The sequence below is a fragment of the Narcine bancroftii genome, chromosome 2 (genome assembly GCF_036971445.1).
Source record: "Narcine bancroftii isolate sNarBan1 chromosome 2, sNarBan1.hap1, whole genome shotgun sequence".
Taxonomy (NCBI): Eukaryota; Metazoa; Chordata; class Chondrichthyes; order Torpediniformes; family Narcinidae; genus Narcine; species Narcine bancroftii.
Genome location: NC_091470.1, coordinates 106836021 through 106849993, shown reverse-complemented (window position 1 = coordinate 106849993; position 13973 = coordinate 106836021). Strand labels below are relative to the sequence as shown.

The 13973-nt window shown below is 42.9% G+C and overlaps 1 protein-coding gene across 1 annotated transcript in view; it reads right to left on the bottom strand.

Annotated features, from left to right (window-relative positions):
* Nucleotides 1-10925, bottom strand: part of LOC138752920 (probable G-protein coupled receptor 139) — a 32774-nt gene extending 21849 nt beyond the window's left edge. Inside the window, exon 1 of the mRNA XM_069915532.1 lies at nt 10727-10925. Coding sequence (XP_069771633.1) covers nt 10727-10925 — 199 coding nt within the window. The remainder of the gene's footprint in view (nt 1-10726) is intronic.
* Nucleotides 10926-13973: the final 3048 nt, after the last annotated feature.

Genomic DNA, 13973 nt, shown 5'->3' with positions numbered 1-13973 from the left:
CTGAAATAAAGTTTAAAGACGGGTGCTTAAAAAACTGGCTGGGGAGGATTAGGATCGTATGTCTGCCCTCTACGCCATCTTGACAAGCGTCCCCTCTCTGTAATTTTTCACATCTGCTCTATTTACCAATCCACCCACTGCCCTTATTCCCCTAATGTTTCAACTGCCTTGAACACTTTTTATACCACTTCTGAAGGAAGAATTTCGAACCATTTTTTTTATCGCGGCTTCTTCTTCCATAATTATTTGTAATGACAATATCGAGCAGATGCAAACAAATATCAGGAATATTCTTACATCAAAGATTATCATGCCAGTCCGAATTTCTGCATCAATCTTAGTGATCGCATCAATTGCATTAACATTCGAAATGATGTTGGTCATCTGCACAATTAGCACGGTTGGTCCAATCCGCCAATGTCTGTTGGAGTTTGCAGTTTCTCGACGAAATTTGCGTGGGCTTTCCACCGGAGCTCCGGTTTCCGCCCACCCTCCAAAATGAACGGTATGAGTAGGTTAATAAAGTGTAATTAGGCTGAAAGGGTTTAAATGGCCAGAACGAGCTTCTGCCCGAAACTAGAATCACCACCTTCATGAGTAAACCGAGTTGTTGCATTAAATGGTATTCCGCAAAGGTGTCATGTGACATTCAACCTTTTTTGTTATGGGATCCCCTCATTGTTATAATAAAGCATTTGTCTCAAAGCCCACAAATTATCTCTACAATAACTGTCAATTGCATTGCTTTCTCGCGTTTGATTCCGCTGATTTCATCAAATGGAATATGACACAAGCGGATGGTTGTTAGGTTAGTTAGGTTAGTTAGGAAGGTGCAGTCTTTAGGTATAAATTTTAAGATAGTCAAATGGATTGAACATTGGCTGAAAGGGAGAGGCCAGAGAGTGGTAGTGGATAATTGTCTGTCAGGTTGGAGGTCGGTGACCAGTGGTGTGCCTCAAGGATCTGTATTGGGCCCATTGTTGTTCGTTATATACATTAATGATCTAGATAATGGGGTGGTGAATTGGATTAGTAAATATGCAGACGATACTAAGATAGGTGGAATAGTGGATAATGAAGAAGGTTTTCAAGGATTGCAGAGGGATTTGGGCTGCTTAGAAAAGTGGGCTGAAAAATGGCAGATGGAATTTAATGCTGATAAGTGTGAGGTGCTTCATTTTGGTAAGAAGAATCAGAATAGGACATACGTGGTAAATGGGAGAGCATTGAGGAATACAGAAGAGCAGAAAGATTTAGGAGTGACGGTACATCATTCCCTGAAGGTAGAAACTCACGTGAATAGGGTGGTGAAGAAGGCTTTTAGTATGCTGGCCTTTATCAATCATTGCATGGAATATAGGAGTTGGGAGGTGATGTTGAGATTGTATAAGACGTTGGTGCGGCCTAATTTGGAGTTCTGTGTGCAGTTCTGGTCGCCTAATTATAGGAAGGGTATAAACAGAGTGGAGAGAGTGCAGAGAAGGTTTACCAGAATGTTACCTGGGTTTAAGCATGTAGAGTATAGGGAGAGATTGGACAGATTAGGTCTTTATTCTTTGGAGCGTAGAAGGTTGAGAGGGGATTTGATAGAAATATTTAAGATTATGAAAGGGATAGACAGAATGGATGTGGATAGACTATTTCCGTTAAGATGAGGAAAGATTAAAATAAGAGGACATGAGTTAAGAATTAAGGGGCAGAGGTTTAGAGGTAACATGAGGGGGAATTTCTTTACTCAGAGAGTGGTAGCCGTGTGGAATGATCTTCCGGGAGAAATAGTGGCGGCGGAGTCAATTGTATTATTTAAGAAAAGGTTGGACAGGTATATAGATGAGAAGAAGATGGAGGGTTATGGGCATTGTGCAGGGAGGTGGGACTAGAAAGGGGTGTTTAGTTCGGTGCGGACTAGAAGGGCCTAATGGCCTGTTTCCGTGCTGTAATTGTTATGTTATGGTTCATTTCTAGAGCCCGAATACCTGCATGGAAACGGTTTCTGTCCTAATGTTTCGACACTTATTAGGGATGTTCCACTTTATATTATTTTACTATTTTCTGTTGTCAAAGTCTATCCCCATACATACGACGTGAAATAGCAGAGAATTTCACTACAAATGAATGATTTTAAAAATGAGGTTTGTGTTACAGGAAGCCTGTGAGCAGGGTTGAATATGAAACAAATATCTGGCGTGTACCCTCATTTGCAATGAAACGGTGCCATTATTTGTTTGGTCAGACTGTTTTGTAGGCATTGAAGTATGAAATGAGCGCGCAATCTAAGTGCGCTGCTCAGTTTCAAAATTTACGGAGATCTTTCCTAAGCTACTTTCAGGACTTCTATTTTTATGAAAAACCTGTATTTCAGCACTTTACTATATTACTCCAGGTACAATGTATACTTTAATTACAGAACTTCAACTTGGTAACAGGCTCATGTGATAAGCGTGAAAATTATAATATTTAGGATATAATTGTAAGATTCTTTACTTTATAGATGTAGTGTATAATTTAGACAAATTTTCTGGGTTACAGGTCTGTTGTATATTTTACCAATTTTCCGCATGCATCTGTTTACTTATGTAAAACAATAAAAATAGTTAAAAAGGAAAAAAAAAGACATTCCCTCCGATAAAGTGCACGTCAGGCGAGAGCAAAAAAATAAAGCGTTACATCTTGTAAATAAGAGCTCGTGACTGAACAACCATTTACAGGAATGTCACTCTGCCTTGCCATTGCCCATGGCTACTTCAAAAGCCATAACATAGGCTTTTCACGAACTCTCGCTCTTAAGATCTCGCACAGACCTAACTTTCCAATCTGATTTCATGTTAAAATTCTCCATCATTATTTTAACATTGTCCTTCTGACATGCCTCTTCTATTTCCGGTGGAAATTAATAATGGAAATCCGGGCTGCTGTTTAAAGGCCTGTACATTACTGCCATTTCGTGTATTTAATCCTTTACGATTCCTTCATTCATTAAAGACTGGGAGATCATTTCCTTGAGACTTTGCACTGTCTCATGCTATTCATCAATTCCTTCATTGAACCCATTAGGAATCAACCTCTTCTGATATTATGTCCATTCTTTCCAATTATTTAGTATTGTTGTTTACCAGCAGTGACATGGGACCCTTTCCATCTATCTTCCTTTCCTTGCGATGCTCCATGGATACTTGGACGTTCACCTCCCAATAGCATCCTCCCTCTCACCACCAACCGGTAATGGCCACAACATCGTACCCTCCAGTCTGCATCTATACATCAAGATCATCCACTTGTTTCGAATGCTTTGCGCTTTTCAGTACAATGCTTACAGACCAGTGTTTGAATGTCTTCAGTATGTGTCATCCCTCTGGACATTATTTTGTCTCGTCGATTGCATGTCATCTTTGCTGCACACTTTCTTCGCTCTTCTGCTGTTTCCCCCATAATCAGCAGAAGCACGCTTGCTCCCACCCCGTGCCCATTTAGTTTAAACTCGGCATAACTGTCATATTAAACCTGCCCGCCGGGATATTGGAACCCTTTTGGTTCAAGTGTCATCCATTCTTTTCGAATAGGTCATACATTCCCCAAAAGAGATCCCAATGATCCAATAGTTTGTAGCCCAGTTGCTTGCACTAGTTTCTAACTTAAAACATAGGGTTTGACACGATACACGGATAGACAAGGCCGGAAAGAACTTCTTCCCAAAAACGAAATCACCATCTCCATGATCCAGCTGTCTTATTGTATGGTTTCCTGCAATGATGTCTTGTGTCATACCACGATACCGTCATTGTCATAATAAACAACTGTGAATACTGCCCCAATATCCAAAATAATCTCTACGATAACTGTAATTGTATTGATCTCTAGACTCTGGATCGATCGATTTCATCGATCAAATAGAATATTACATGAGCGATCCTTCAGATGCTGCACTTCTGGAGCCGGAACCTCCTCATGGAAACAATTCCCGTTTTTATGGTTTGACGCATTTTGGGGCTTTCGACTTTATCTAATCAGTTTGTGATCAAAATCTCTCCGGATATGTCTGTCGTGAAATAACAGTGAATATAACTATTTTAATGGGATTATGTTAAAATAAGCCAGTTATCATGTTTGAATTTGAAACATCTCACTCGAGTGCAGCCAACTGTGGAATGGAACGAAGTAATGACCATTATTTGTTTGATCAGACTGCTTTGTCGGCACTGATGTATGAAATGAGCTCGAAGTGTTTGTGCCCAGTATTAATATCCAGAACAAGGCTCAAGATATTTCATCCGTCGAACTGCGAATCACCCGAGAGGGAATTTCGCACTTTCTTGCTATTTTCAGTATTTATTTCCTCTTAGATATAGGCCCTGTCGACTATAAACGTGATGAGAGCAAAATCATGATTCCAAAGACTGTCGGTTGAGGGCGGGCAGTGCTGCGAATGATCCGCTCATGCTCACTGTTGTCCACGGAGATCACAACACCATTGGTGAATTATGTCTCTGTTACACCCACATCATATAGTTGTCTTTGAATCAAACCATTCAAATAAACTATGTTTAATGCCAAGTTTCATAAAAACAATGTATAAGTGCGAGTGGGCGATTCTGATGGATCAATATGATCCACGTATGTGATATTTAATTCTCCTCATTCAGTGTCAAACTGCAAGTTCCATTTGCACACGAATGGCAATGGGCACCATAAATCTGTCTTGCTGCCGGCTCTCTAAAAAAAGCCCTTTTGCGGAACTGGTAATGGTTGAAATCCCCTTCTTGGTAAGAATTTGGATTATCCTCGCTCCTTAATTATGTCAAATATCTATTGATCATCATCGCCATAATGTGAAGAAGGTCCTGGTGTCGCCTATTCATCCCCTTAATGCTCTGCCAATATGCACAACGTTCATTGCTGATTATATAACTTCATTACCCAATTTCTGCTTCCTTTCCCGAACCCTCTATGACTTTGGCCCTGGTCACAACATTCAACTTCATTTTCAGTCTATTTATGAATGGTCTCTCATAGATCCCAATTTTCTGGTTGCTCTTCAGACGTACGTGATAATCGTCACGATGAGCTGTTCACACCACCAGTGTCGACATGAGAGGACGGTCCGGTTCCATAATTCACAGCTTCCCTTGGAGGACGGTAAGCACAATGCTTCCATTACATGTGTCCATTCCCTATGGGCTAGCGCTTAGTGAATGATTGCATATATGCCAGTTCTGGAAGAAGCACAAAGGAAAGAACATGTAAAAGGAAGTAGCAAGGATGACAAGGTTCACGGAGAAATTAAATCAATTCTTGTTTTCAGGAAAGGAAGGCTACGTAAGACAGGCGCAGAAAGTTGTCATCAAATGAATTATTTGAAGATTATAGTGGATGAGAAGTGGGCATAAGGGAGCCTGGGTCGGCACAATTAATAAATTATTCCAAAAGCTTTTGCTAAATATGTTTCAGACAAATGGCTAGCCAGGTCCTCTTCGGGACGAAAGTGGAAGTCAGTGAACTGAGTAGGTGTGGTGTCCTGAATGACAACTTCGCGCCTGTATACACCATGGGGCGCGATCTGCAATGTGTATATCAGGAGAGTGTGTATCAGAGTTAATGATTTAAAATCAACTGGAAACTTCCACGGAGCCACATGAAATCCGTAACATGGTGTGACTTGCGCGACTTTGGTTGGCTGTTGCTTCTGTCAGTGGGATGCAGGAGGCTGAGGGGTGACTTTGAACTGGATCATAAATTTATGGATCTATTGGATATTTCAGATAATCACACTTAATTTGCAAAGTTTATGGGGTCTAATCGTGACATGTTTCAGTGAAGCCTGAGCGGGAAGGTATTCCACTCAGAGGGTTTATAACTTGTGGAACAAAGTGCACGGGGAAGTGGAAGAGACAGGAAAATGAAAGAGATGAAGATGGGTGCCCGGAATGCAAACGAATTCAAGCAAAATGGGAAAACGATGAGCATTAATCGATAGGACGGTCGGAGTACATGAATTCGACCGATCAAACTATTTCCATGGTGTTCACATTTAACGATAATGAATTGCAATATAACATTATCAAGGTGAAAAAGCAAGTTTACATTTATTTCAATATCATGCCTTATTTGTACCATTTAATTGCTCTGATATGTTCAGACGGACCTTGGTTTTGCAATTAAATATAAAGTGAATTGCAGGTGAATGTTGTCAACAAGGAGGCATGTCAAGCTTAAATGTCTTGTTTTTGGATTATATTTCAGGTAAACCCAGCATTAATATCCGGATATATACTTCTTAGGACTTTATAAGGGCTAGAACATGATTTCTAACTTTGCGTACAGATGAACATACAATTCCTCAAATCTACAAATCAACTTATTTTAAACAAATCCAATGATGTTCCATTCTGCATATTAATGGCTTCAAAAAACTGTCTGACCATAGTCATGCCTATTCTGCCTTATGATTTGAGCTATCATCACTCGTAATCTTATGGAAAATACAGTTACTGAAATCTCTTCATAGTGTTCCCCATAACTTGAATGTTACAATCTTTACACCCGTGAACTGGACGAATGATGAAAATCGAATTGTATGGATTCACAATTTAATAGAATTTTTATCCTTTGCATATAATTTATATCCATATGTATATGATTGGGCAACAGATGGGATCAAATTATTCGTTTGTTGATTATGTAAGGCTTTTATTTACAGCCATACATTAAGTTTGCATAATGTTCAGTAACTGTTGAATACTGATATGATAAATGTAATAATAGAGGCAACATAATTTATGTTTCATATGGAAATTTATATATTGATATGCTCATAGTTTTGCGAAAATATATTCAAATCCAAGATATACCAAACGGAGCAACCTAATGCATTACTCGTTCTCTCACTGGGTGAGCAAAAGATACAGACTGGAATACGGATATCGTTCTGAATTTTGAAATGTCAGAAGAAAATACCTTTGCACCTCAGGGTAATGAATAGATAGACAAGTTTTTAAAATGATGAGTGTCTGTTACGGAAACATTCAAATAAAAATAAACAAATCAACTTATTGCTAAAAAAGTTTCCACTTATGATCCACTCAGCACATTAATGTCTTCAATAAGCTGTCTGACCTCAGTTTTATGTCTGTCCTGGCCTATGATTTGTGTTCACCAAAGTAAACGCCACTGCAACGTGCAAGAGGAATTGGCATTTAGAAAAGAAATGATGGAAGATCTCCAATTTCAAGGACTCCATGTTGAAATAATGTTAAAAATCAGTTAAACTTGTGGACTCAGTCTCAATGCGATATAGTAAGATGCTGAAGAACAGAAAATAACGATGGATAGTCAGCAGAACCAAAATGGTGTAGAGGTTATCGTCTCGCCTATTTCACACTCAGATAAATAAGTTTCAGTCCAATTAATTCTGTTCCTTTATAACATAAAGTCTCCTTAGTTCTGGAAAAAAAATACATGCATATACGTAACTCCTAAATCCTTTTTCCAAATGCTCACAAAATATTATTCTATCAAAGACTCCATGGACATTTCGGAAAGGAAATTCAGCGCCACGTACTCAATGATCAATAGGTGCGATAAATAAATCCCGATTTTACCACACTATCATATTTAGAAAGAATGACTTAGTTGGAAATCTATTTCCCAAAGATTCTCTGAAATTGTCTGCAGTTGAATGATGTAAGAAGAGTCCGTTCACCACGTCTCCACTTGCTGCTTACCCTCCGTCAAATATCCACGCCTATCTTCATTTTTTTCATTTATTGGTGTTAATTTCAAATATTATTGTTTTACCAAAGGACCCATAAAAAGTTTAAATGTATAAAAGATTTGGCTATACGTTTCCATAATACTCTATTTTGCAATGGCAAAAGCCAGTAGATACCACAATTCGGTTTCTAACTATATATTTGAAACTAGTTCTTCAACCCTGAAAGGAAAACATGAATTATTAATGTGGATTAGCAACAGAATTAAATACTCGTGGTGAACCAGGAAATGAATAAAACTACATTTGCAAAGTACAATGTATACGGCATTTGTTTTCACACTTTCCAATTGTCAACAACATATGAATTGAGAGCTTTCTGCATTTTGCAATAAACGGTCCCATTTCAATTTATTGGTGCCTGCAGATCTCTCAATGAGATGAATTTATTCCGATGACATCTCATTGGAAATATCGCTGACTCAAATTCAATGCAGTGAAAGAAGACTTAGGAGACAAATAGAATTAGGCCATCCATCCCAATGAAAATGCACAGACCAGCAACACCCAATTATGGAATTCATTGTTATTTTTTCCATCATTCTCATCGGCACATATTTTGAAACTCAATCACACACAACAGGCAATTGACAGTGGTCAGTTAACCCAGCAAAAGGTTGGTCTTTGGCATATGGGGAGAAAGTTGGTCACCCAGAGCAAAAACATGGAAAGCGTGCAAAATCCACTGGGTGAGGGCAAGACTGAAGCCTGGACTCTCGGAGATGATTGTTGACAAAATTTTTAACACAGGCCTTTGTTCAGTTAAGGAATGAAAGTGATATTTGCCTCATATTTAAGTACATAATATCTGTGAAAGGGTGTCCCGGGTGGATGCATATACTCCCTCGCAATATCCCCTTCACCGTTTTGGTAGCCACAGGAAATATTTTACCTCTTTGGGCTTCTCAAGGGAAATCGATGCTAATTAGCATGAAGTCCCAGCAGCTGGTCTCACCCGCCGGGAATCCACGTACTGCTCTGTTGTTGGTAAGTTAAAAGGAGGTGTGAATTATTAGAACAAAAGGCAAGAGGGCGCTATGAATGAAGTCTCTGTGAACGAGTTCTCTTTGTGGAAGGCAAATAAATAGTCAGCCATCACGTTGAGTTTGAAAGGATCAGAAAATAAGCAAAAAATATTAATTACCATAAATGCTAATGAGGGGAGTCTGTCACGATAGTTTCCTCAGTCTACAAAATGCAACAGGAACATTTCAGGAAGAGTGCTTTTCTGTTAGGTATATGTGTGATTCAATTCAGTCCAAAGCGAGATAGGGACTTCTGATTTTATTCAGATCCTGCCATATTCGTTAATGTGTTGTTATTAATCTTCCTTGCCGCAGTAGATTTAAATACCCGAAAGCTATGTTCAGCTCTAGACTCTGGAAGCACATTGGGTGTAATGGTACACATTTTTCTTCTTCTTTGGCTTGGCTTCGCAGACGAAGATTTATGGAGGGATAATGTCCACGTTAGCTGTAGCCTCGTTTGCGGCTGACAAGTCAGATGCGGGACAGGCAGACACGGTTGCAGCGGTTGCAAAGGAAAATTGGTTGGTTGGGGTTTGGCGTTGGGTTTTTCCTCCTTTGTCTTTTGTCAGTGAGGTGGGCTCTGCAGTCTTCTTCAAAGGAGGTTGCTGCCCGCCGAACTTTGAGGTGCCAAGATGCATGATTTGAGGCGATATCAGCCCACTGGCGGTGGTCAATGCGGCAGGCACCAAGAGATTTCTTTAGGCAGTCCTTGTACCTCTTCTTCGGTGCACCTCTGTCACGGTGGCCAGTGGAGAGCTCGCCATATAACACGATCTTGGGAAGGCGATGGACCTCCATTCTGGAGACGTGACCTACCCAGTGCAGTTGGATCTTCAGCAGCGTGGATTCGATGCTGTTGGCCTCTGCCATCTGGAGTACTTTGATGTTAGGGATGAAGTCGCTCCAATGAATGTTGAGGATGGAGCGGAGACAATGCTGGTGGAAGCGTTCTAGGAGCCGTAGTTGATGTCAGTAGAGGACCCATGATTCGGAGCCGAACAGGAGTGTGGGTATGACAACGTCTCTGTATACGCTAATCTTTGTGAGGTTTTTCAGTTGGTTGTTTTTCCAGACTCTTTTGTGTAGTCTTCCAAAGGCACTATTTGCCTTGGCGAGTCTGTTGTCTATCTCATTGTCGATCCTTGCATCCGATGAAATGGTGGAGCTGAGATAGGTAAACTGGTTGACAGTTTTGAGTTTTGTGTGCCCGATGGAGATGTGGGGGCGGGGGGGGGGGTGGCTGGTAGTCATGGTGGGGAGCTGGCTGATGGAGGACCTCAGTTTTCTTCAGGCTGACTTCCAGGCCAAACATTTTGGCAGTTTCCGCAAACAGGACATCAAGCGCTGAAGAGCTGGCTCTGAATGGGCAACTAAAGCAGCATCATCTGCAAAGAGTAGTTCACAGACAAGTTGCACTTGTGTCTTGGTGTGAGCTTGCAGGTGCCTCAGATTCAAGAGACTGCCATCCGTGCAGTACCGGATGTAAACAGCGTCTTCATTGTTGAGGTCTTTCATGGCTTGTTTCAGCATCATGCTGAAGAAGATTGAAAAGTGGGTTGGTGCGAGAAAGCAGCCTTGCTTCACGCTATTGTTAACGGAGAAGGGTTCAGAGAGGTCATTGCTGTCTCTGACCCGACCTTGTTGGTTTTTGTGCAGTTGGATAACCATGTTGAGGAATGTTGGGGGTATCCGAGGTGCTCTCGTATTTGCCAAAGCCCTTTCCTGCTCACGGTGTCAAAGGCTTTGGTGAGGTCAACAAAGGTGATGTAGAGTCCTTTGTTTTGTTCTCTGCACTTTTCTTGGAGCTGTCTGAGGGCAAAGACCATGTTAGTAGTTCCTCTGTTTGCGCAAAAGCTGCACTGTGATTCTGTGAGAACATTTTCAGTGACACTAGGTATTATTCTATTCAGGAGAATCCTAGCGAAGATTTTACCTGCAATGAAGAGCAGCGTGATTCCCCTGTAGTTTGAACAGTCTGATTTCTCGCCATTGTTTTGGTACAGGGTGATAATGATGGCATCACGAAGGTCCTGAGGGAGCTTTCCTTGGTCCCAGCCGAGCTTGAATAACTCATGCAGTTTGGCATGCAGAGTTTTGCCGCCAGCCTTCCAGACCTCTGGGGGGGATTCCATCCATACCTGCTGCTTTGCCACTTTTCAGTTGTTCAATTGCCTTATATGTCTCTTCCTTGGTGAGGACCTCATCCAGCTCTAGCCTTAGGGGCTGTTGAGGGAGCTGGAGCAGGGCGGATTCTTGGACTGAGTGGTTGGCACTGAAAAGAAATTGGAAGTGTTCTGACCATCGGTTGAGGATGGAGATCTTGTTGCTGAGGAGTACTTTGCCATCTGAGCTGCACAGCGGGCTTTGGACTTGGGGTGAGGGGCCGTACACAGCCTTAAGCACCTCATAAAAACCCCTGAAGTCGCCAATGTCCGCATTGAGCTGAGTTCATTTGGTGAGGCTAGTCCACCACTCATTTTGGATCTCCCGGAGTTTTCACTGAAGATGGCTGCATGCGCGATGGAAGGCTCGATTCTTCTCTGGCCAGGACGGCTTTGCAAGGTGAGCCTGGTGGGCAGCTCGCTTCTTTGCCAGCAGCTCCTGGAGTTCCTGGTTGTTTTCGTCGAACCAGTCCTTGTTTTTCCTGCAGGAGAAGCCCAGTACCTCTTCAGTGGATTGCAGTATGGTAGTCTTTAGCTAATCCCAGAGGGTTTCAGGGGACGAGTCCGTGAGGCGGATTGCATCCTCGAGCTTTGCTTTGAGGTTTTCCTGGAAGTTTCCTCTCACTTCTTCTGACTGCAAGTTTCCAACATTGAACCTCTTTCTGGGGGCTTTACTGTTCCTGGACTTTAGCTTGAAGTGAAGGTTGAGCTTGCAGCGAACCAGCCGGTGGTCAGTGTTGCATTCGCGCTAGGCATGACCCTGGTGTGGAGCACATCTCGTTTGTCTCTTTCTCACACCAGGACATAGTGCAGGAAGTGCCAGTGTTTGGATCGGGGATGCATCCAGGTAGTCTTCAGGCTGTCCCTCTGCTGAAAAAGGGTGTTTGTAATGACAAGCTGCTGTTCTGTGCAGAGATCCAACAGGAGGCACCCATTGTCGTTGCACTTGCTGACACAATGCTTGCCCAGGATTCCTGGCCAGGTTTCTGAGTCTTTGCCAATGCAAGCGTCGAAGTCACCAAGGATGACAACCTTGTCGGCTGTTGGGGTGTATTGAATGAGCTTGTGCAGATCAGTGTAGAACTTGTCCTTTTCTGCTGGTTCCTCCTGGTGGGTTGGAGCATAGACACCGATGAGGGTGATGCGACGCTGTTTTGAAGAGGGAGTCGCATGGACATGATCCGGTCTGAGTGGCCTGTCGGGAGGTTTTTCGAGTTTGGAGGCAATTGAGTTCTTGACCATGAAGCCTACACCAGATAGGTGTCATTTGTCATTCATCCATAGGCTTGCCAGACCAGTAGAGTGTGTAGCCCGCACAGTGTTCTTGGAGACTGCCTACATCTGCAAGGCAGACTTCGCTGAGAGCGGCTATGTCGATGTAGAGTCTGAGGAGTTCATGTGCGATGAGGGCAGAACGACGATCAGGTCGGTGGCTGTCAGCCTTGTCAAGCATGGTTCTGATGTTCCAGCATGCTAGCTTGAGCTTGTGAGCATCTTTTGAGGGGAGGACATGGAGGGGGAGGACGTGGACATTTCCTCGGGCCTGCGCAAAGGAGCTTTTAGGTGGAGTGCAGTGTGCGCAGTACTGGCCCCACCCTTTACACCCATGGTTCGTGTGCCCTGGACAAGCAAGCTGGGACGTGGCAGCGAGGTCCTTGGGTCGTAGGTTTTATATGGAGTGGCCTTCTCCTATGCAGGTTTCTTACCCGGGCTGGAGGGGCCTGCCTCCCCTCCTACGTCGGACCATACTGCCCTGACCGAGGCCGGGGCCTCCGCCTGCTTCCCTCTGCCGAGGCCGGGCCCACCGCCTCCCCCTCGCTTCTGCCCGGACCGGGGCCTCCGCCTGCTTCGCTCTGCCGAGGCCGGGGCCACCGCCTCCCCCTCGCTTCTGCCCGGAGCGGGGCCGCCGCTGCCTCGGTCTATTGAATAAGAACAAGGCACTCGAATTTGCAGGGTGCTTTTAGCTTTCATTGCTCGCCACTTAAACCAGAACATAGTAAAATTGCTGAAGCCATGATCTCCCAATTCCGGCCAAATATCTCTCGGGATGAGGAGGTAATCGCCGGTAACCACAGCAGGATAGACGCTCTTCAACGCTCCCGAGTAACGTTTGAACATCATCCTTAATTCATGGCGGGTGACTTTCGAGGAGCACAATCTGGGTGGGGCTGTCTGAACAGGGAGTAAACAGACTTTTGAGATCCGAGCATATATTGCATTCAAGTCAAATAACAACTTACAGATTTAGTAGGGTGTAATGTTCTCACGTGCCGAGTTCAGATCAATCAATTCAGTGAATGTTCTTTTTTGGATTATTCAATTAACTGAGCCTTCATACGCAGGTGTAATGCCTTTTTAAATCATTAAAACCGAGTAGAAATTATTGACTAATGAGGGGACGCACGATTGAATTCACCGATAGGATATTCGTGGCAAGAGTGGCGTGTGTGAATTGTGTGAAGTGCACTTAACGGCAAATTTACAAGTGTTGGACACATACTGGGTGATATCCGTGCAGAACGTGGAGCTGGGATCTATGCAATCATTCGCCTCACCGCATAGCACTGCAGGGCGGATCGCTTGTCTCATCAACCACTGTTCTGTGCTGATTAGTGGTGACGCAAATTTGATGTTTATGCCTCAGTTTCTTCTTTTCAAACAAATTCCAGACACTGTCCTATGTGAATATAATCCAATCTCGTCGTTCCATTGATCATTGGGTATTCGTTGTCTGATTGTGGACCAATCCTCTGGCTGGTGTCACGGATATTTCAAAAGTTACGTGAAATCTTACAGTCCCAAATATTGGAATTTCAGTAGCTTTCAGGAACAAGTTAATTCGGAAATGTTTATCCTCGTGAAACAAGTTATCATGCGTTCTGGACAATGTGCTTTGTACATTCCAAGGGATGTTTATCGACAATGATGCGTGTTTGGTAAACGACCTCAGAATTGGTATCAGCTCATAGATCTGGCGAAATGCGAACTAATGATATTTGGAAGGTGTATTGAAAGGAA